This window comes from Rhinolophus ferrumequinum, chromosome 11 (assembly GCF_004115265.2).
Source record: "Rhinolophus ferrumequinum isolate MPI-CBG mRhiFer1 chromosome 11, mRhiFer1_v1.p, whole genome shotgun sequence".
Taxonomy (NCBI): domain Eukaryota; kingdom Metazoa; phylum Chordata; class Mammalia; order Chiroptera; family Rhinolophidae; genus Rhinolophus; species Rhinolophus ferrumequinum.
In genome coordinates, this window is record NC_046294.1 from 28311986 (window position 1) to 28334618 (window position 22633).

Consider the following 22633-nt stretch of genomic DNA (forward strand, 5'->3'; position numbering starts at 1 on the left):
CATTTAATAACTGATGCTAAGAATTGTGAGAACCCTAATTTCATTAACCTAAACCTTCCAGGTTCATTTAACTAGCCAGGAGATTATTTTTCATAATTAAATTTCTAGATTCCTCTTGCCACCTCAGCATGCAGTTTATACTCTGGCATTTTTAAGCACATTTTTTTTTTCTCTATTCCTTTGCTTTAGTTTTTATGGAGCAAACCTTTCTGCACAGGTTATCTTCTTTCTTAAGCATAATTCCACAAATATCAAATGTATTTGTGAGTCCATTTAAACCACGCTCTTTGTTTTCACAGCTACGAAAAACCCAGTATATTTAGTCCATTTATTAAATGAATGGAATCTGAGGCTACTAGAAATTGTTCAGATAAAAACTGGCACCAACAATACTTGGTAACATTCAGTAATTACATCCTGTATAACAATACACGATTCATTTAGTCAATATTTGCGATGTGCAATGTACTAAACAATGGGGATTAAAACGTTTATGAAGACATAGTTCTTGCCCTCAAGAAATTCAATGAGGAGAATGATATGTAAATATTGGGAGAAGACTTATAAGGAAGGATTGTACACACTATTAAGAAAACTGAAAGAGAAAAAGGAATCTTGACCCGCATGTAGACAACATTTTCCAAACTACTGTTCTGGGGAACAGTGACCTTGTGAACTATAGCACCTTCCATCTCCAACCAAACACCAACGTGTCTGTTGGCAAGTGAGTTTGAGAAATGCAGCAGGCAACACTAGTTTTGGTAGACCCACAGTGCCCTAGATAACTATTGACCTAGCATTTCTAACCTTTTGGAAACAGAAACTTTTAATTTTTAATAACAACTATCTATTCCATATAATGTTTTCTGGGTAACATACTTAAGATAATAACACAAAAAGCAGGTTTTGTGTTAATCACTTTCGACGTATCTTATGTTATTAAATCCCTATAGTAATTCTGAGAGGTAAGAAGCAAATGTCGTTATTTCCACTTAAAGTTGAAAAATCGAGGGGTTAAATGTCTCCTGCCAAGTTCATAGGAGTCAAATGGAAACTAAGCTCTTTTTAACATGAAGCCCATCCTTACACCCCCTTTTTTGTGATACAGAGTGAACCTCACTTCCCCAGAAAAAGGATTAACATTTCTGGCTAGTTCACCCAAGAAACATACACTGGGAAGCCCAGATCAGCATTAGTTCATTTAAAACAAATTTATTTTATTAAATAGTTTGTAATTTTTCAAACTCTGAGGGTGTTCTTGAGTTTTCTTGTCTTTAAGTGTGCCCAAAGTAAGGGAACAATTTTAAGATGGTATGTTTACTAAACCATATCATCTCCTTTTTCCTGATTAGAATTTAAGGAAGTTAAGATGAAATCAAATGGTTTAGAGTGATTTCCAGAAGCTCTGATTCCATGTCTGGTGTTTTATATAACAATCTCATTTTCTGGGAGAAAACTAGTGTGGAATCTTTACTCTGAGACTGAATAGCCTTTTACTGAGAGATGTTGTAATGGAACCCAAGTCACTTTGCATCAAGTTGCAAGAGTTTGGCTTTCTCACCACATTTCCCTTGGGGAGATGTGTATTGTCAGGCCTAGAGACTTCGCATCTGGTGAAGGCGGCAACTGCCCTGGTCTCTTACCCTGGGAACGGTAATGAATACCTTTGGCTTTTGTCCTTTTTGTTCTATTGAAAATAATGCATTGTTAGCTCCGGCTATTAGACCATGAATTTGTCTCTCTTTCTCATCAGTTTTCTTGATAGTGGGCTTAAAAAAGAAACAGTTGCTACTGGTGCCATTATCAAAAGACTTTTGGGCAAGTAGTGATTACCATGTTTTTGATTCAGAATCTAGACTCATCCAATGCAGTGTATACTGGGCTTTTCCTGACTCACTTGCCAGGAGGGGGCCATTTACAGTTGTTTTTATGTTCAAAAAATGAGTGCTTAATATTCTACAGCTACAAAAAACGAGGTGACAAGCTTCTGTACAATTAGATATAAAGGGATCAGATGGCTAATATCTTGGAAACTTAAACCCAGATCCTTCTATTTTTTTCTCTAGAGCTTCTTAAGTAATGTTGAGAGAAGAATGAAAGATTTTCCATACATTTGTTGTTATGTTTTTCTTGTAAACACATGATTTTAGCAATGTCAGAGCAATGCTCCTTGCTCTCATTCTCAGTCTAGAATGCCCTTCTCCCTCTACTTACAGTTTACGTCTACTCATCCTTAATAATCACTAAAGTGCCATCTTTCCCAGGAAGCTTTTGCAATGACCTGTTTGTATATATCCCATCAAACTATTTACCACTTTACACTATTTGTCTATCAACCTCTACTAGGCTGTAAAAGGTCCAAAAACTTTTATTTTCCTTTATATCTCCACTCCCAAGTAAAAATCCAAAAAATAAGAGATACTCTTCTAGTTTCAGACAAAGATCAAGATGTACCATTAACAGTATTCTGAATATGGAAATGCATGAGCTCCCTGAAATCTTAGTAAGATTTTGTGTGCATGTGCCATTTTAGTTGGAAATACTCCAGGACTTTTAGCAAATTCTCAAATACCTCAGGAACTCCAAATTCCTGGTGAAAATATTAGTATAGTGAGTTTTCAGCTTACAACATACCACCTTTAAGGAAATCACCAAAACAGCTCTACATCATCTAGTTGTTTTGTTGTATTTTTATTTAACTCTAGGAATATCATCACCACTTAGCACCATCAGAAGCATGGATTGAGAAGCCCTTCATGCACGACAGTAGAAGTTAGAAACTATGTCAGTGAGTGTTCAGTCTTCCTCTGACTCATGTCATATTAAAAGTAAGAGAAAAACCTTGCTTAGCAACAGTCGGCACTACATATAATAATAGAACTCAATTTGTATGTGGAAGTGGTAAGATAGATTTCATTCATAAAAACACACCATGCTTCTGGCTAGATAAATGACTTTAAGTCCCAGAGAGAAATTATCATTTTTAGTTCTGGGATACCCTTATGCTACTTACACTTTTTAAAATTTAATACATTCACATGTTTAAATGTATTGAGATTTTTAAGCTTGTGAATGAAATTAGCAATGTGCTGTGGCTGTCGATGTGACGCATTGCAATTCTCCCTGAGTGGTAGGGTTTAAAAATTAATTCAGCTCTTGCACCTGCTTGCCGGCATTCGTCTGTTGAATTTCCATCACATTTAATAAGTCTCTGTGACGCAACTCGTGTCCTTTTGCCTGGGCTCCTTTAATATAGTGTTAAGTTCTCACTCATCTGAAATTCAAGTAATATTACAAATTTCAAACTGTTAATTAAAATCTGTGAACTTGAATCATTCTGGATAAAATTGGCTTTACTCAGTGAGGTTCTTTTTAAACTTCTTCAGAATCTCATCTAATCCTCAGCTCCTACCAGGTTAAGTCTGAAGACAACATGATCTCACTATGGGTGGTTGAGGCTTACAAATCTTCATACAATAGGGAACAATCAAGTTGTAGGCTTGAGCAGGAAAGGTAACAAGGAACATTACCTGCTGAGATGAAATAAGAAATACGGTTCAGAATTAAAGGAAAGGATTGATATTTTTCATACATTATTTTTCAATAAAATTAATTCTAAACTACCTGCCTTAAAATGCTTAGCATAGACGAGACAGCTCAAATTGAATCATGATTCCTATTACCTATTTAGTGGTCAATATTAAATTTAGTTATTGAATCTTTAAGAAGGGATGGAGACCTATTTTCTAGATACTGTGAACACAAAGCAGAAGTCTAAGTAGAAGATTCTAGCATACTTAAGGTCCATAATAAGATATTTTATTTGAAACTTTAGGAATAGTCTACAGGGCATGCAATACTGCTCTCAGAGTTAAGCCATTTATACTTCCGGAGTTGGGAGATGGTAACAGGAAGAGGTATTTAACAAGGCTCCTCTTTTTCTTGTGAGGTCAGCACATACTCATAATTAATCCTCATGCTCCAAGGTAAAGTTGCCTGCCTTCCTGTAGCAAACTTAACCTGCAATGGAATACTTCTCAACTGTATTACAATGATAAAAACAAAAAACATTTATCTCTCCTACTGAAACATAAATTTCCAGAAGGCAGGGATTATGTGTTATCCTTTTTTCATAACAGATTTGTTGAAAGACTCATAGATTATCAAACTGAATTAAAGAATCAATGATCAATTTCTCCAAGGGTCAATAGCATACGGATTTTATGAAAACAGATTATAAATGTCTTCTTTTTTCTACCACATCCAATTCTAATATTGGACTGCTCCTTCCCATCTTTTGTTTTTCTCCTTGCTTTATCCTACTAAATTGCTCTAGAAGCAATGCTTTGGTTAATATCCAGTGAGGCCTTCTGGTTTCTAGAAGGATGCGTATCGATTTTGAAAAACAATATTTCAAGGGCTTAAAGGAATATATATATATATACACATATATATATATATGTGTGTATATATACACACACACACACACACACATATTCACTCACTTTTATGTGTTCAATCAACAAAAGTTAAAAATAAATAGATTATCTACTAGAGATTTGTCTCTACTGGATATTTAAAATACATTAATGGCATATATCTATCTATTTAATATATATATATGTACATCTATATATGTCATTATATATATATGTCATTAATCTCACTTAGAGGATTTAGCCTAGAGAGGAAGTATCCCCTCCCTTCAAAAATCCCTTAAATATGCACAAAAATATTTATTATATGGCTTTTAATAATACCCTCCACTGGAAGGTAAGCCAAATATATAATAATGAGAACATGATTAAGTAAATTATGGTATTTCTTACTGGTATATAGTATACTGGCATAAAAATTAAGTAACATGATAAACTATTAAGTGAAAAAAAAATCCCAAATTATATGCATTCAAATATTTCAATTGAAAAAAATGTGAGAATAAGTAAAGAGAAAGAGATAAAGGGAATATGCAAAATTTTAATATTTGTGCTATGGTAATAGAGTGGTATTACAGGTTTTTAAAGTTTTCATTTGAATTTCTTAACAATGTATGACTTATAAATGAAAATGCTTTTCAAATAGAGAAAATCTCACATTTTCTCTATAATCGTGAATTTTAGTTATTTTTTACATGTATTTGTGTAGTAGATTCTATCACTATAAGGATAAATTCTTTTAGTGGAATAGCTTTTTTCAAGGGCCTATCATATGCTTACCACTAGGACAGGTAGTCTAAAAATGTAATTTCTTATCATCACAGCAATCTTATAAGTTAGGGATCACTATCCCTATCTTAGAATTAGAATGGCTATGTAACTTGTCCAAGTTCACACAGCTAGTAAACAAAAGAGCTGAAATTTGAATCTGAGTTTTTGTAAAATTCCAAAACTAATTTCTTTTTCCATTATTCAGTGACACAATAGAATGCAGAGGCATGAACCCTGACTTCTATGCAAAGGTGATGAGGCATATAAAAAAATAAATAAATAAAAAAGACTAACGAAGAAAAATGGGTAAGCAATATAGCAATACAACATAGTGGCTTAATAATTTGAGTCTGTCATCCAAGTCCATTTTGCATCTAAAGAGTACAGAGATGAAGTCAACAACTTTTAAGTCCTACCTGCTAGATTATCATTCTCAGCTTCAAATTCTGAGCTAGGTACCTGAATCACACACGAGTCTAGGCCTGTCTTTCCTAATGGACTGCAGAAATGTAGTACTTTCAAAATCATTGTAATGTATGCTGTCTCTAAAATGGTTCATTGAATAATAATAAACAAGAGAATGTCTATTCAACAATAGTAAGGTATATAATAATAATGTATATTCTCTTTACAGAATCCAAGCCTAGACTTTATTGGGTGAGGGCTAACTTCACCTAGCTAATAAGATGCTGATGCACCTTCAGTAAGCTGGCAGCCAGCCCATCCTTAGAATTCTTCAATGTGATGAACAAAAAGGGGGAGAAGTTGAAAGGAATAGCACTGAATAATGTTTTCAACAAGAAAGGGAAAGCACCCCCAGTCTTAACCCTTTCGCACACTGCTTCTTAAGCCTCAGGTCCCCTGTTTCTTGACTGCTACATCCTTGTCTGCTGATCTCTTAACCATCCCTTCAAAGAGCAAAACGACTGCTGCTTGTATAGGAAGTCTTTCCTGGTGAATCAATTATAAAAAGTTTTACAGCATTTGTTCTATTCACTCAAATGTATTCACTCACTCACTTTTACGTGCTCAATCAACAAAAGTTAAAAATAGATTATCTACTGGAGATCGGTCTCTACTGGACATTAAAAAGACATTACCTGATTTAGTTATGCAAGAATCCCATGAGGCAGTTATTATCATTCATGATTTAATATCATCCATATTTGCAAATGAAGAAACAGAGAATCATCGAAGGTAAAAGCCCAAATTTACAAAGCTAGTAAATGACCGAGGCAGTGCAAATCTTCCTGACTCGATAGTTCTTACTTTATCTAACCCAGTTGACCCCTGTAATACATTCCCTAAGAGGTGGATGCTGAGGCTATTCAGGTACATTAGACATGCTCAGTCTATCTTTGAAGAGTTCACACGATTTATAAGGTAGACAAAGTGTAATGAAGCAGATGTTCATTAGATACATGAACATATATTGAAAAAGTGAGCAACTTCCGGAAGATGGTAAAAAGGAAAGTTCAAAAGGATCCAAGAAATGCTATATAAGCCTAGTCTTGAAAGAAGTGGAGGGACTTTTGGAGGGTGCCGGGGAAGAGGTGATAAAAAATATATGCTTCGGAGGAAGATCATATACCAAAGGATGAAAGTGAGAAAGCAGAAACTGAGTTCTAGGAACCTGAATGGTGAGCAGTTTGGTATAGACATGGAGTGCGTTGGGGAGAAAGGGTGGTGGAGAAATTGGGTTAAAAAGACAGACAGAAGCCAGATAATGAGAGCCTTGTTTTTCATGGTAAGGAGTTTAGATTTTGTGCTACACATGATAGGAAACCTGTTAAGGATTTTAAGAAGAGGTGTGATATTACGAGATTTGTATTTTATAAATATCAATCTAACTGTTAAGTATGTTGTATGCATATAACTATGGCAGAGCTTGGGCTGGAGGCTGTTGGGAGAAGCAGAAGGTATGCAGTCCACTTAGAAGACTAACATAATAATGCTGGCAAAGATGATAAAGCTTACAATAAAGCAATGACAGTGAAAAACCCAGAAAAAAAATCCACAATGATTTAAGAGGCATTTAGGAGGCAGATTTGAAAAGTGTTAGTGATGTACCTTTTCACTTCAACTCAAGTTTGATGTGAAGGTTTTGATTTGGGCTTTTGGGTAAATGTGGTGAGGTACCTTGGAAACAGAAAAAGTGGAAGGGTCAGTGGCACCAGGCAAGGTGAGATCTGGAACACTGAACTTCATATGCTTGTGGGATAAAGAGATTGATATGTTTAGAAAGTTTGGGCCAAGACTGGTCTAGATTTCAGAAGAAAGACTTGAGTTGAAGATGGGTAGACAGATGATGTCAGATCTGTGGAAATAGATGTAGATGCACGACATCATATGCAGAGTGAAAAAAGAACTAAGGATTAAACCCCCAGCAAATAAAAAGCTTTAGGCACAAGCAGAGAAAGAGGAAATGGTACTGAGAAAGCATAATCAGAGAGGCAGGAGGGAGAGAAAAAGGATAATATGTCATCACAGAAGTCTAGGGTGAAAGAAAGAGTGGTTAAAAATGAGATAATGGGAACGGCAAAATATTCTGCCTCATTGTAGAATTATTTGCTTAGATATCCAATATTGCACTAGAGTTTAGATTTCTTATGAACATATAACAGGGATATACCAGGGGTGCCAAAAAAAATGTATACTCATTTTTAAAAGATGTTATTTATGCTCAATCAGTTGTTCGCCATAATCTGAAGTGCCTGGACGCTGATGGTCACCACTTTGAGCACTTCTTGTAATTGCAGAAGTCAAACGTGACTTGTATTCATCTTTTGTTATCGGTATATATTAAATATTACAATTAAAAAACACAGTTTTTTTCCTTTCTTAAAATATGTATACATTTCTTTTTTTTGGCACCCTCTGTGGTGTGTGTGTGTGCGTGTGTGTGTCCGTGTCTGTGTGTGTATATATCATATATAAATTTGTAAGATACACACACACACACACATATATATGCACACACATCTTTTTTTGTAATTTGTTGAAAAGCAAGGAAAGTAGAAAGAGGGAAGTCATCAGAAGGAAAGAATCAAAAAAAAAATGTTGGAATCAAAGGAGTAGTGCTTATCCTGGTTTATTCATATTTCAATGTTTTAGCAGAAACGATTAGTCAACTACTAGAGTGGTATAGCTTAACAGATACACTAAATTGATGCTAGCAACTATCAATGTTATGCTATAAAATGTCATAATAGAAATAGGGCAATGAGAATTAAACTTACTAATAGGGCACAATTCATGACATGAAACATGAAAAACTTTTTAAAAGTGACAACAAATGAATTAACACCTATGAAACAAGAAGAAAATACTAGTGATGAAATAAGATACTGAACGGTCCTAGTGCCTTTGTTTATGCTTAGTTTCTTTGTCTTGAAAACTCTTCTCCTAGACCCGTCACTTGGCTTCTTACTCTTCTAGGCTTTGCTTAAAGGACACTTCTGCAGGGAGGCCTCCCTAAAACACTTCAGGCTAGGTCCCCCTCTCATTCACCCCATACTTCTTCTTCATAAGATTCACACAATTTATAATTATCTATTTATTTGAACGATTACTTGTTTATTGTCTGTTTCTCCCACTGAGGCAGGGAGAGATTAAATAACTTGCCCAAGCCACAGGACCATTAAATAGCAAAAACAGGATTTGTATGCAGCTCTATCTGACTCAAAAGCCTATATGTATTCTGCCATGCTTCATTGCCCTGGGGAACATAATAGATAAACTGCTATGCGGTTTAAATCAGAGATGACACCCAACTTGGGAGATCAGGGAAGTAATCTTGAAAAATATAAAGTGGCATTTAGGGGTGGGTATGCTTTTAACCAGCGGAGATGAAAGGAATTTTCCTTTTCCCAGGTATATATTGAGTATTACAATTAATACAGTTTTTTCCTTTCTTAAAATGTGTATACATTTATTTTTTGGGGGGGCACCCTCTGTGGGGTGTGTGTGTGTGCATTGTATCATATATACATTTGTAACATATATATATATACACACACACACACATATATATGCACACATGCATCTTTTTTTTGTAATTTGTTGAAAGGCAAGGAAAGTAGAAAAAGGGAAGTCATCAAAAGGAAAGAATCACAAAAAAATTTTTGGAATCAAAAGAGTAGTGTTTGTCCTTGTTTATTCATATTTCAATGTTTTAGCAGAAAAGATTGGTCAACAACTAGAGTGGTATAGCTTAACAGATACACTGAATTGATGCTAGCAACTATCAATGTTATGCTATAAAATGTCATAATAGAAATAGGGCAATGAGAATTAAACTTACTAATAGGGCACAATCAAAGACATAAGTAAGGAAAGTATAAGATATGTTTGGGGGAAAAGGATAGAACAGTTAGGCAAGAATACAGGAGAATGATGAAGGAGAAGTGTGAAAAGAATGAGTCAGGCCAGAGAAGGAACCCAAATATATCAAGCTTCAACTACAGGAAATGCCACTAGGTCTTGGGAAATGGGAAACTATCAGACAAGCACTCCTTCCACATGTGTTGTTGCATGTGTTCATGGGTATGTGTCTCTGAATATCTCCATTTTCTGGACCTCTGTTCTTTCTGCAAACTAATTTCCTTCACTCCGTTCTTGGTTCTCAGTACTCATAATCATATCTTTCACCTAGCTCTGGATTGACAGAGAAACAAATCTGTTCCCAATTCTACATTCTCAGTAACATATCATTATAGTTTCTGTGTTTGGTGCCTTAAATTTTTGAAAGAAGTACCGAATTTACATCACCCATTCAGTTGTTTCTGGAGTGACCTGGTATAAACATGTCTGCCTAGGTCCAACGCTTTCTTTATCAGGCATCAGGAGTTGGTAGGGATCTGTGCAATTCCAAGGAAAGAGAGTATGGGGTGGGCAGACACTCCCAAATATGTTTAACAGATGTATTTGAGAGGGGAGAGTTAAAGCAGGTAGACCTCTAAGGAGGCTATTGTAATAGCTAAAGAAAAGATAAACAGTGGTGGTGGTAGGTTTGGAAAAGAGAGGACTGAATCAAGAGTCACAATCAGAATAGAATGCCAAAACTGATCAAATGGAAAACTGTGGATAAGAAAGAAATGAGTCAAAGACATCTCTGAAATATCCATGCCAGAGATTAGGAAAATGCCAGTCATATTTCATAAAACATTAGCGACTGGGAGGTCTGACCAACCTTCCCTGGACAAACCTTAAAAAAAACCCTTTTTTTAAGAAAATAAAACTAGGACCAGAGAGAAAAAGTGATTTGTCTTGAGTAACAGCCAATTAGTAGCAGAGTAGGAATTAAGACTGAGAGAAATTGTACGTGGCAGGGAGTGGTGATAAAAATCTGGAACTTGGGTGGGGTGAGGGGAATGGTGCTGCAAGATTCCCAAGAGAATGGATAAGAACAGTGTTCCAAGGGAACCGTGAAAGATACGAAGTGAAACATACCTGTGCTAATATAGCCAAGATGAAAGGGTAGTGGGATTGGGCGCTGACTGTGAAGAGATGAAGAAGGTGGTCAGGACTAGGGCTGCTAATGGGTATAGAACACGTGAGAAACCAAACTGGCTGGGAACCGAGAACAGTCTCAAGAGGAGGCCTGTTACCACCCGTGTTGGTATGAGTCAAAAGCCGGATGTGCACGGTCAGCCAGCCGGCTGGCCGCAGTTGAACTGAAGGCAGGTATTACTGTAAGCACAACAAATCCAGAAAGAAAAGACTGGTTTTAGTGGAGAAGATAATTAAGTTCCCATACGATACATTTTGAGATTGTGATGGTGACAGAATTTCAGGTGGAGATGCCCTGCAGGCCACTGGACATGTGGAAACAGAGCTTGGAAATGTGGTCTAAGCCAGAGCCATGTCTATGTCTGTCTGTCTGTCTATCTATCTATCTATCTATCTAGCTATCTAATGAACCTGGTAGAACTGACACTATAGAGAGAAAGGAAAAGGTTTCAGTGTACTTATATTTGGTGACGGGCGGGGTGAGGAGAGGGTCCCAAAATGAGGCCAGTTTTCTTGGACAGTAGGGTGGTTTCACTGCCACCAGGGATTTTGGGAAACTGTACATTTTATCATGCTTTAGTAACACATTAGAAGAACTGTTATAAATAGTTGTACAACTATCTCAACAAAAAGATTACTAAAACAGACATGAATTACAGGGCGCATTTTGTTTATATAAGTAGATGAATTTTTTTTAAAAGGAAAACCAAACTTACCACTAGTTACCGCCAATTTCAAGAACTGCTTCTTCTGTGAAGCATTATTTAAATAATTACAACCCTGAAGCACAATCTATTATATGAGTGGGATTCTCCTAGGCAGTTCCTTAAGCTCTGATCACCATGCTATCACTATGCAAATCCCGATGATCCCACAGCTGCCGTGTTAAATGGAGCAAGTGTAAAACTCTGCCAAACAAGGAAAAGCTAAGGATAACTACAGTACAAATTAGATCCTCCGTGTTAGGGGGCTTGAACCCCAGGAAGAGAGAGAGATGGGGCAGTGCGAAAGGAGGGAGAGAGACAGAAGCAACTGACAAAAGAAGCAGAAACTAAAACACACAGTAAAAGCATATACAAGTAGACACCACAAAACAGTAAAAACAGTAAGTAAAAGATCCGAGTAAACAGAAACTAGTATTGCCCTAGAAAAAAAGTTAATCGTAGCACTTAGAGATAGAGAATAGCCAAACCAAAATCATGGGAATTTACTAGAGCTGAGAGCCACAGATGCTCCCTGTTGAGGCTGCAACATGAGAGTTTAGCTGCGAAGTCATGCAGTCTCCTGAATAGTGCGAGTTGCCTTCCAATCTCTCAGAGACCTGGTTATGTAGCTTAAATAACTGCCTCTCCTATTAAATGAATAGCTTTATAATAATTTCTTCTTATTATCATGTATAGCTTATAATAACCATTTATTACTTAAGTTTTCCTAAAAGTGTCTTTGACTTCTGTAACCTAGAGAGCCTAACACGACACTTTTTTCTTGGCGGGTATTTGATTAGGTAGGAAAGAAGAAGGAAAGAATGGAAGAAAGAAGCATAAAGCCACATGCAGGATTCCCAAAGGGAAGGTGTGTGTAAAACCCACTGAAGATGCGCTCACTGTATACATTTATGCATATGTGTGTATAAAATTAGCAGATGAAATAGGAAAAACGAGATAATAGAACAAATGAGCACAAATATGAAATAATTACATGTATTGACTGTATTTAAAATAAATTTAAAATAATCAATAGAGACTATAATAAAAGAATAAGCACAAGGGTATTTAAAAAATAGAACTTTTAAGAATGACTAGTGAATTTTAAAATTCAACAAATGGATTAAACCAATTCGATATATTTTAAGAGAGATTTAGTGAACCAGAAAAAAACCTTACTAGATTGTAACACAGAGATACGAAGACATACAAAATATGAGACATGGTGAATCACTGCTGCACAGGACTCAAGAAAGTAAATATGGGAAGAAATAATGTCTGAAATTTCCAGGAATGAAGAAATATTAAGCAAGTTATTCTGTTTAATTAATGACCAATAAAAACAGTCACAACCAAGCACATCACAATTAAACATCAATGACAAGAAAATCTTAAGGCTAGCCCGAGAAGGAAAATGACCAACTATGCAATAATGACAACTAGACTTTTCATCAAATATAATAGAGGTCAAGAGACAATGAAATAATACCTTCCAAGTGCTGAGCCAAAAAAATCATAAACCTTTTGACTCTGTATCTAACCAAATTATAATTCAAAAGTGAGGTGAAAATAAAGATACATTTAGACAAAGTATGAGAATGTATTATTTATAGAGAGAGCCTCATTGAAAATATCTCAAAATACGTACTTGGGTAAGAAGGAGAACGACCTCAGAAAGAAGTGGGAACTTTAAGCTAAGAAAGAAATAAAAAATATAAATATGTTGATATATCCAAATAAGCACTAACTGTGATGACTACTACCCAACTAGGAAAGATCTCTTTTCTGCTAATTTTGAGAAGGTGAAAGCTTTGTCTTAATCATTTGTGTGCCTTCATTAGTGCCTCGCACAAAGTGGACTCAATAAATATTTGATGATTAAATGAATATGTAATGTGCATATGAAATAGGTGTCTCATCTCAGTGTTGGGTCAAATTCCCTGCTTTGATAATGAGGAAATTGAAAATATAGAAGACTGAACTAGTATTATATGACATATTGAACTTGATTTACCCTTTAGAGAACAGGAAAGATATTACAAGCGTCAGGAAAATTATTACATTTTCTCTTACTATTTTATGTCTGAGTCTGCCTAACAATAGAAACTGCCTATATGCTAAAGTAATTAGTTGGTTATAAGATTTTCTCTATGAGTTGTACCTAGCTTCACCCATTTTGTAAACATCACGAGAATTATGAAGAAATGGACGTTTACTTGTTCATTCAAGAAACATTAATTGAACATCTATTAGAAGCCAAATTCTGTATCAGGTCTTGGGGATGTAGCATGAAGAAGATATATCTATTCTTTGGTCTCATAGAGTTTATAGTCCAGCTGATAAGAAAGACATGAGTAATCATATATTAGGAGAATGTAGGAAGTCAGCAGATATTTCCTATTGCTTACTGTGTGTTCCATGCTATTACACAAAACAAATGTAAGGGGATATACTCTGTTCTTCAGTTTATAACACGGTAGAAGTGATGCCAAGTGATTAAAAATATGTGAGGCAATATATAGTAACATAAAGATTACAGAGATAAAATAAATTAAAATGTTTGGGACATGGTGAAACTGTTAAAATTCTTGACAAAAATAAAGAAATAAGGGAAGGATAAGACATCAAAAGTTAATATAGATTCGTATTTTTTTAAATTCTGAAGAATATATTTTTCAGATAGTCCATAAGTTTTCAACTTCAGCACGAAGCAAAAGATGATGGGAAATAATTTGGCAGTATTACTCTTACTTTTTTAGTTATGATTAAAGTTTGGATATCAAAACTACTCTTTCATTCATTTATTCCCCCTCCCAGCCCTGGAAATATAACATTTGATCTTTGACAGTTTTTAACATGTGGGGTTCTCTTTCTTTGACATTCTCTTGGCATGACTTGAACGTTTTAAAAGCCGAAAATGAAAGCAAATGCTGTCTTCAAAAAATGTTCCCAACATATAAAAATAATAGTCAATGTCTGAAACTAGTACTTTTAGGAATGGTACTGCACACTGTTGATCCTCTCAGCAATTTTTGGGTGAAGCAAAGCCATTTTATTACACCTACCAATTAGACAAGACCTGAATCATGTCAATCTAAATAGTGAGTTGATAGTGCAATTAATATGTAAGACCACTTGATCTTGATTCTCAAATGGAGAATTCTTGTAAATATTACCACCAAATTCTTAAAACTTATGAATAACTAGTTACAGGACAAATAATCTTTTCTCTTTCTTTTTAAGTCAGTTAAGAGAAGGATGAAACGGCCAGACTATTTATACACATCTTTACAAAACTGACACCAATGTGAAAACTGACATTGTGTAGAACATACAATGCCAGGTCACTTTAATTTTCACTTGCAGAGGAATACAAAGTACAAAACAATAAGAAATGGAGTAATGAGGTAAAGGGATACATTTCCCTTCTTTTGCTCCACAGATGCAGTTTGAAATTCAGCCGGAATCAGGAAGAACCAAAGAGGACTTGATGACGCCAAATTACTATACAAAGAATCTGAGCCAAGTCAAGGTCACATTTATGATAAAAGATCCCAAGATAATGGGGGAATTCCAAGGATTTGGAAATGTCTTGGGTCCTGGGATTGGACCCTGAATCGTCCATCTTCTATTCTCCTAAGCCCTCTGAAATCCTACCTTCTTTTTATTAATTTGTTCATTCATCATTTCATTTCTGCAATTAATGAGTTTCTATTGGGTGCCAGAGACTTTTCTATAAATAGCCATCTCTTCTCCCCATAAAAGGTTCTACCCGAAGGTCTCCATGTCTATAACTTCTACCTAAACCCTTTCTTCAAAAACCCTCTCACCACACTGATATCAACTGCTCCCTTCTTTGGGTTCCCATAACTTTTTGTTCATGACTCTATTCTATATAGCACTTTATCACAGGATGCCAGAGTCAGTTGCTTATATGACTTTCCCCCACATGAGTATGTGAGATCCTGGAAGATGGAACTGTCAGCATTCTTCAGCAACAGTTCATGCTGTATCTTAATCCTAAGAAAGGGATCTAGAGTAGTGTCGTAAATAAGAGCACAGTGTCTAGAGTGGCATTACTAGCTTCCAATTCTAGCTCCACTTGACAAGAGACCAGTTACCTAGCCTCATGGTGCTTCAGTTTCCTCAACCATAAAATAGGGACAAAAATAGTACCTGCCACAGGGGTTGTTGGGCTAATTAAGTGAGTCAATACATGAAAAGAATTTAGGGTAGAGCCTAGTATTTGCTCATTATGTATTAGCTAGCATTATTATTATTGTTAAATTAGGTTTGGGCCACCACCACTTGGGATTGAGGTACTCCCAGATCCCCACTTGGTACTTCAAACCGAGACAAGACAGATTTTTTTTTTTTTTTAAGAGGGAGGAAGATTTTCAGGTTTTCTCTCGGTTTTTCTTTTTCTTTTTCACATCATCCTCTTCTGAGTTGGACTACTTGTACAGAATGTTTCTTGGAAAGATTACTTATTAAAATGAGAAATAAATTTCCTTATGAAATGTCATTTGATAATTTAGTTGGCATGAAGTTACCATACTAACACACACTGTATAACAGATTGCACTCAAGAGATTTAAGACGACAGAAGAATAAGTGCATTATCATATGCAGTGGCAATGACAACTATGGCCCCCTGGCAAGCCATCCAATTCAATAGGTTTGACCATACCATTTTCCACCAGGGTGATAATCAAACTCTGATCTCTTCACTTATTTCTTAATCACGTCAACGTTAATATAAAGAGTGCTTTTTGGGGAAGATGGAGGAAGCAACATGTGGATTACTAAGAGAATAAGGGGATAGCAAAGTAGTTTGATTAACTTAATCAGGAAAGTTTATGTTCCATTAAAATTTCATAGCAATGACTATTTCTTAATGTAAATTTTATTTTATGTTTTATTTTGAAGGTTGCTTTCTAGATTAACAACTTTGTTGGAAAAAGTGATTTCAAATACAAGTTGAGGCATGAACTATCAATGCTGCGAAAAGATCCACCTTACATGTTCCAATGGAGAAAATGATTATTATTCTCCTTTCTACAAGTCACATAATCCCTAAGGGAAGGAAAGCCTGGAATGAAGCTATCAGCCCATTATAAATCAAACTGTTTGGCTGTGGGCAAGTATTCATGAGTAGGAAACCATACTCAGGGTTCTGACTAGTGCACTTATTTGCTCTCCAGACAACCCAATTCTGAATATAAAGAGGACAAAAATGCTTACAAGTGTATTGACAAGTGTATTTAAAACTCACAGAGAACTTTCCTATATACCATCCCAGTTATTGGTCACAGCAAGAACGAGCTATTCCTATTTTCCAGATGAGGAAATGAGGATCAGAGAAGGTAAGTGATTTATTCAAGTTCACCGAGCAAATAAATGGTAGAACCAGAAATAGAATGTGAGAATTTTGGATTCCGTTTACAGGGGAATCTCACTTATTCCTCAAGCTACTTTAATTTTTACTGAAGACTTTGATGCTTAGGTCTCCTCTCTCTTCAATGTGAAGGGCAGAGTACAATTGATTCTCAGTAACATCTAACAACTTATACTTTTTTCCCCTCTTACTTTGGTTGGGAATGTACACGTATTTTTATTGATTTATTTGTTTAACAAGCATTCATTAAGCTCTAGCCATTTACCCAGTTCATGAGTCAGAATAAAGGTTACATAAAAGTTTCAGTCAGGGAATATTAAGTCTACACATTTAATCAAAAAAAAAAAATCAAACCTATCTAAAAATCTTCCCCCCTCTCCTGTTTCCCATTCAAAAATTGATATTATAAGCCTTCTGTCATATTTTGATTATCAATGGACTGATTATTTTGTGAATTTGAGTCTGAATCCCAATTATTTAAAAAGTGGCATATTTCTTTGACTTTGGCATGAGCTTGGAAATTGCGAATGAATTTCCATATTAGTTTGAGCAAAACATAATTAGTAGGGTTAGGTTTGCTATACACAAATAACAATGATTATCATCATAAATATTATTCACCCCCATTTCAAGTTGAGAAAGATGAGTTTACAAAGAAAATTAATTTGTAGAACCAACACTTGAACTAAGATCTTTTCATTAAACTAGACTTAATTTAATTATTAAAATTAAATGGTGATTTCCTTGATGTATCCAGAGAATGGAAAGAGCAATGGAATATGGAATACCTCTAATATAACATATGGACTGCCTGTTGAGGAAAATAATCAGACTTCTTTATTCAAAGGAACTAATCCAGTTTTTAAGGTTACACAAATCAAATATACATTAATTCTGCAAAATCAACACCACAGCTGTTTTTTCAAAATTAAGTGCATAAATCTTCTTTTTCCCAAAGTACTTGAGCATTTTTATATGTACATTTCCTATTAAAGATTCTTAACAAAAATATGTTATCAGAGTATTATTTTTCTTCATAGCATCCCTAAAGAATAGGGAGGAATAGATACCATTTCACCTTAAAGATGAATTAACTGAAGTACTGGGAGGGCAAAGTGTTTTTCTCATTTACTTGAGTGTTGAGACCATATTGGCATGGGAGAGAGTCACAGTTTGTGTGACTGGACGTCAATTTTTGACTAACCTTTATGCTATGTCACTGAATACAAACTTGATAAAAGCAGAAATTTCCTGTCTGTGTGTATTTTGTTTATTTTATACCTTAACCTTGCAACAGTGTTACCAAATGCCTTCCCAGGGGCTGAACTATGATGAGCACTGGGGGTGCAGTGATGAGTAAGAAAGGCAAAGCAGGGCCCTCACAGTGCTCATTGTCTAGCACAGCGCTGACCAGTAAAAACATGACGTGATCCACATGTTATTTAAAATTATCTATAGCCACATTAAAAAGAGTACAAAGAAACAGATATCGTAAATTTTAATACTGTTTTTAACCCAATATCTAAAATATTACCATTTCCTTATATAATAAATATGCAAATTTTTGGAGATCTATTCAATTCTTTTTTTCAAACTAAATCGCAAAATCTGGTATGCATTGTACATATATGGGATCTCTCGATTTTGGAGGAGCCATACTCTAAGAGTGCCCTAGAAACACGTGGCTAGTGGCAACTGTATTGGACAGGACAGGTCTAGGGGGACAGTTAAATAGTAAGCAAGCCATCAGGACAGCATGAGTACTATGACAGGGAAAGGTAGGGTTATGGGAGCACATAGGAGGGCATCCCAACTAACCTGTGCAAAAAATTCCTGGAGGAAGTGACACTTAAACCGAGCTCAAAAGGATGAGCTAGCGGTAGGCCAAGGAAGGGAGAGGGGTAGGCACTTTATGTTAATATCCAAAGTCTGCAAGTGAGAACCACTATGATGTGCTGGACAGACCACAAGAACCTGATTTAGTGTGTCTGGAACAGAGATTTTTATGGGAAGTGAGAGGGATGAAAGGCAGGTAGAAGTCAGTTTCTGAAGAGGTCTTCGAACCAGGTCAAAGAATTTGCACTTTATTCTAAGGAATCCACCCTTTCTACAACCTTTAGGCCTGTATTTCCAGAACTAGCAATTTCAGGCTGAAATGTGTTCCTCTTCACTGAAACACAATGGGGAGTAAGAGAGACGGAGATGAAAGGTTAAAGCCAGATAACCATTTATTAGAGGTGATGAAGAGTCTAGTTCTGGATTAAATGAGTCTCTCAGGCCATTTTCAATTCTTAGATTTCATGAATCTAACTCTTCAGCTGTTAACAGTACTAGAATAATTGTTAACATTTACCAACTGTATTAAAAATAGACATTATGCTAAAGAAAAGAAAATGTGATGTTATTTATAAATTATTTTTGGAGGGAACACTGTATATGTGTTAGATATTTATATTAAAGTTCCTGATTAGTAGTTCCAAATAGTGCATATGAACAGTGAAGTCATTTTTGTTGTTTTTGGGATTTCCACATAAATTATTGATTTGGCAATTTACAAAGTAATTCATAGTGATTTTAAGTGTTCTGGGGTCTCAAACCTGTTATCTGGAGCTCCCAAATAACTACTGGAACTGTAGTTATTTGTACTGGCAAAAGGCAACAGGCTCTAGGTTTTACAAATTACAGCCTACTCACTTGAATTATCATATAATTCCATTAAGTTTATTGTGATTACAAGTGTGGCATTCTTCCTTGTCTTAATGGATTATTAGCTTTTCGATAGCAACGGGAGTGACTTCTATTTCTATCAATATACAGGTTTCACTATGTGTCAGGAACTGTGGCATATTTCCCAGAGTGCTTGATCATCTTGAACATATTTAGTATGAGAAAAGTCATTCAAATGTAGGCAATGCACATTACAGCCTGCCAAAATACATGTGTGTTAAATATATTGCCATTGTGTTGAATAGTGGCCCCCCCCAAAGTTCCTGTCTATGAGGAACCTATGAATGTTGACTTTACTTAAAACTAGGGAGTTTGCAGACATAATCAAGCTAAGTTGAGGACATCCTGGAGTAGGGTGGCCCCTAAGTCCAATACGACTGGTGTCCTTATAACAAGAGGACATTTGGACTCAAAGACAGATGCACAGGGAGAGAACCATGTGATGATGGCGGCAGAGCCTTTCGTGATGCAGCCACAAGCCAAGGAACGCCGAGGATCGCAGACAACCACCAGACACTTGGAATAGTCAAGGAAGCATTCTTCCTGAGAACACGGTGGACACCTTGATTTTGGACTTTTAGCCTCCAGAACTCTGAAAGAATAAATTTCTGCTGTTTTAAGCCACCAAGTGTGTGGTACTTTGTGATGGCAGCACTAGGAAACGAATACAGGAAACTTCCTGGGCTCCCGTTGCTCCCCATATTTCCTTTATGAAGAAGCTCTCTGAAGAGACTTCTATTTAATGGCCTTGATAGATTAAGCCCTTTCTCTGTTAAACAAATTACCTCAGGATACTGTTTTATTCTCTAGCATCCTATGCAGTCCTGCTCCCACCAAAAGAGCTACACGATACTATCGCCATTACATGATTTAATCAAATAATACGTAAACTGATAAAATATGAATGCAAAAGGAAAGACAGCGGCTGTTTCCATAAAAAATAGGTTAGAAACTTTAGAAACTCCTGATAAGGGAAATGCAATCAAATTAGATGTAAAAAAAAAAAGCAATCAAATTAGATGTGGGTGAGGTAATTATAAAAGACTGAAAAATAATAAAAATCTAGAAAATGCGCTCATCCAGATTGTTTTGTATGTACCTTTAAATTCCTACTTCATTTGAATAAGAATAAAATCAGAGCTTATATAAGATATACCATGGATGTGGTTTATGTAAGAATGGACTTTGTGGAACTGCAATTAGGACGCAAGCGTGTCCATATATATGTGCATATATAGCTTCTATAATTCTACATTTGTATCAACTTTTCTATGAGCCACACAATCGTTACGTCAGAGTAAAATAAATAAGGTTTCCACTATAAGTACAGGTTTATTACACCATGTTTTTATCCAGTCACTTACTAGTCTGTAAGCTTCGTGAACACAGAGGCTCTATCGGATTCACTCCCCATTCTATCTTTAGTACTCAGTATAATGCCTGGTAGATAGCAGCCTCTCCCCAGTTATTATTATTTTTAAAAATAAATTAAAATAAAATGGAAGTTCATTGTTTCTATTTTTCCCTTTTTCCAAAAGAATTATATTATCAACAATCAAGTTTTATTATTATGAACTGATCTGAGCCATAAAAATGGATTCATTATAGAGAACTCAATCTTTCAGTGGCATTTACTAAAATGGGGTTTTACCTACACATATACGATTATTGTCACTCGTCCTATATCTTTTGTCATAGCCCTAGTATGTTTTTCACTTCAAATCTTTCTGAAGATACTTAAATTGTTCCTATTTTACATCTTCATATAATTTATATTTAATGCCACAATGTTATTTCCTCAAGTTTGTAGATTAAAATCTTGAGACAGAAAAGTTAACTTAATTTCTTAAAAGTAGATTGTCAAATTGATGAGCTTCCGAATTCTAGATAGATTACTACTGACTTTGCCATTAATTAGGTTGTACCCTTGAAGAAACTGTTGATACTTCCTGTGCCTCAGTTTCATCAGTTATCAGATAAAAGTTTTCTGACTGGACGATCTCTCGGATGCCCTCTAGCCCCCAGTCCTCATTTTCAGCAGCAGAAAATTCTGGATTTTCTTTTGAATAAATAATGTGACTTCTCAAAGCTCTCCCTTCCAATAGGGGGCCAAAGAACAACACACAGCGCTAGTTAAAGAATGACAGAAAGGATGAAGTGAAGATGTATTAGTGTGTACAGAGTGGGAAAAAAGATAGGGACACAAGACAGAGGGTGAATTTAATGTTAGCCTTCTAGTATAAACTCTTTTGGGGAAAAAATACCCTGGAATATTTTATGCTCATATAACCCATAAGAATTTTGCGGTTACTTGCCTAAAATAAGTTTCTCAATGGTAAGTTGTAAGGGTCTTGAGATATGCAGCTTAAAAAATTAAAGACTTCATCAACTCTTTATATTTTATTATCATAACTAAGTAGAATATAGTCTTATTAAATTACGCCATAAAACACTTGCTATATGATCTCTAAATCTTGATCTGAATGAATTTATAATTAAGTTTTATTCCTTAAACTAATATTAAGACAGAGACAACCAATATTAAGTTCTTTCTATAATCTACACCAATATTCTTTTTTTCCTACTTCTTTAGCTACTTAACTAGGAACTTAATGGAACCACTGAAAAGAAATCTTAATACATTTGGTAAACAAAAAAGACGTAGGGCTTGAGATGGTCCAACAAGACAAAGGATTTACCACTGGAATTCTGTTGAATGATTGCAGGAGTTGTATTTTTGCCTTGGAAAACTTTCATCATGGAACACAGCTGTGAAACAACTTGGGCTTCAAACAGAAAGGCTATAATAAAGCGCCTCCTAGCTAGACTTAGGTTCAAGAGGTTTATGGTGGCAAACAGCAGAAAAGATGAAATGTTTCAATAAGGCCCTCAGGCTGATTTCGTTAGCATTCAGAGTGGAGTAACCTATACATCACATATCCTTTGTTAGCTGGTTGTTTAGAATAGATGTATGAGTCATTGATTTTATTTTAGCAATTGGGCAATGCAATTCTCCTTTTGCCCAAAATATTAAAATGCAGAAATGTGAAACTAAGAGGTAATGTCAGATCTGATACAAGATGCTT

General features: G+C 35.5%; 1 protein-coding gene across 3 annotated transcripts in view; it reads right to left on the minus strand.

The window, feature by feature from the left end:
- METTL15 (methyltransferase like 15) overlaps positions 1–22633 on the minus strand; it is a 162448-nt gene that overhangs the window by 9358 nt on the left and 130457 nt on the right. The window contains exon 7 of one of the 3 annotated variants that reach the window (XM_033121444.1): positions 3121–3533. The exons of the other annotated variants lie outside the window; for them this stretch is intronic. Coding sequence (XP_032977335.1) covers positions 3460–3533 — 74 coding nt within the window. The 3' untranslated portion in view covers positions 3121–3459. Of the gene's footprint in view, positions 1–3120; positions 3534–22633 lie in introns of those variants that run through there. 3 annotated transcript variants of the gene reach the window in all.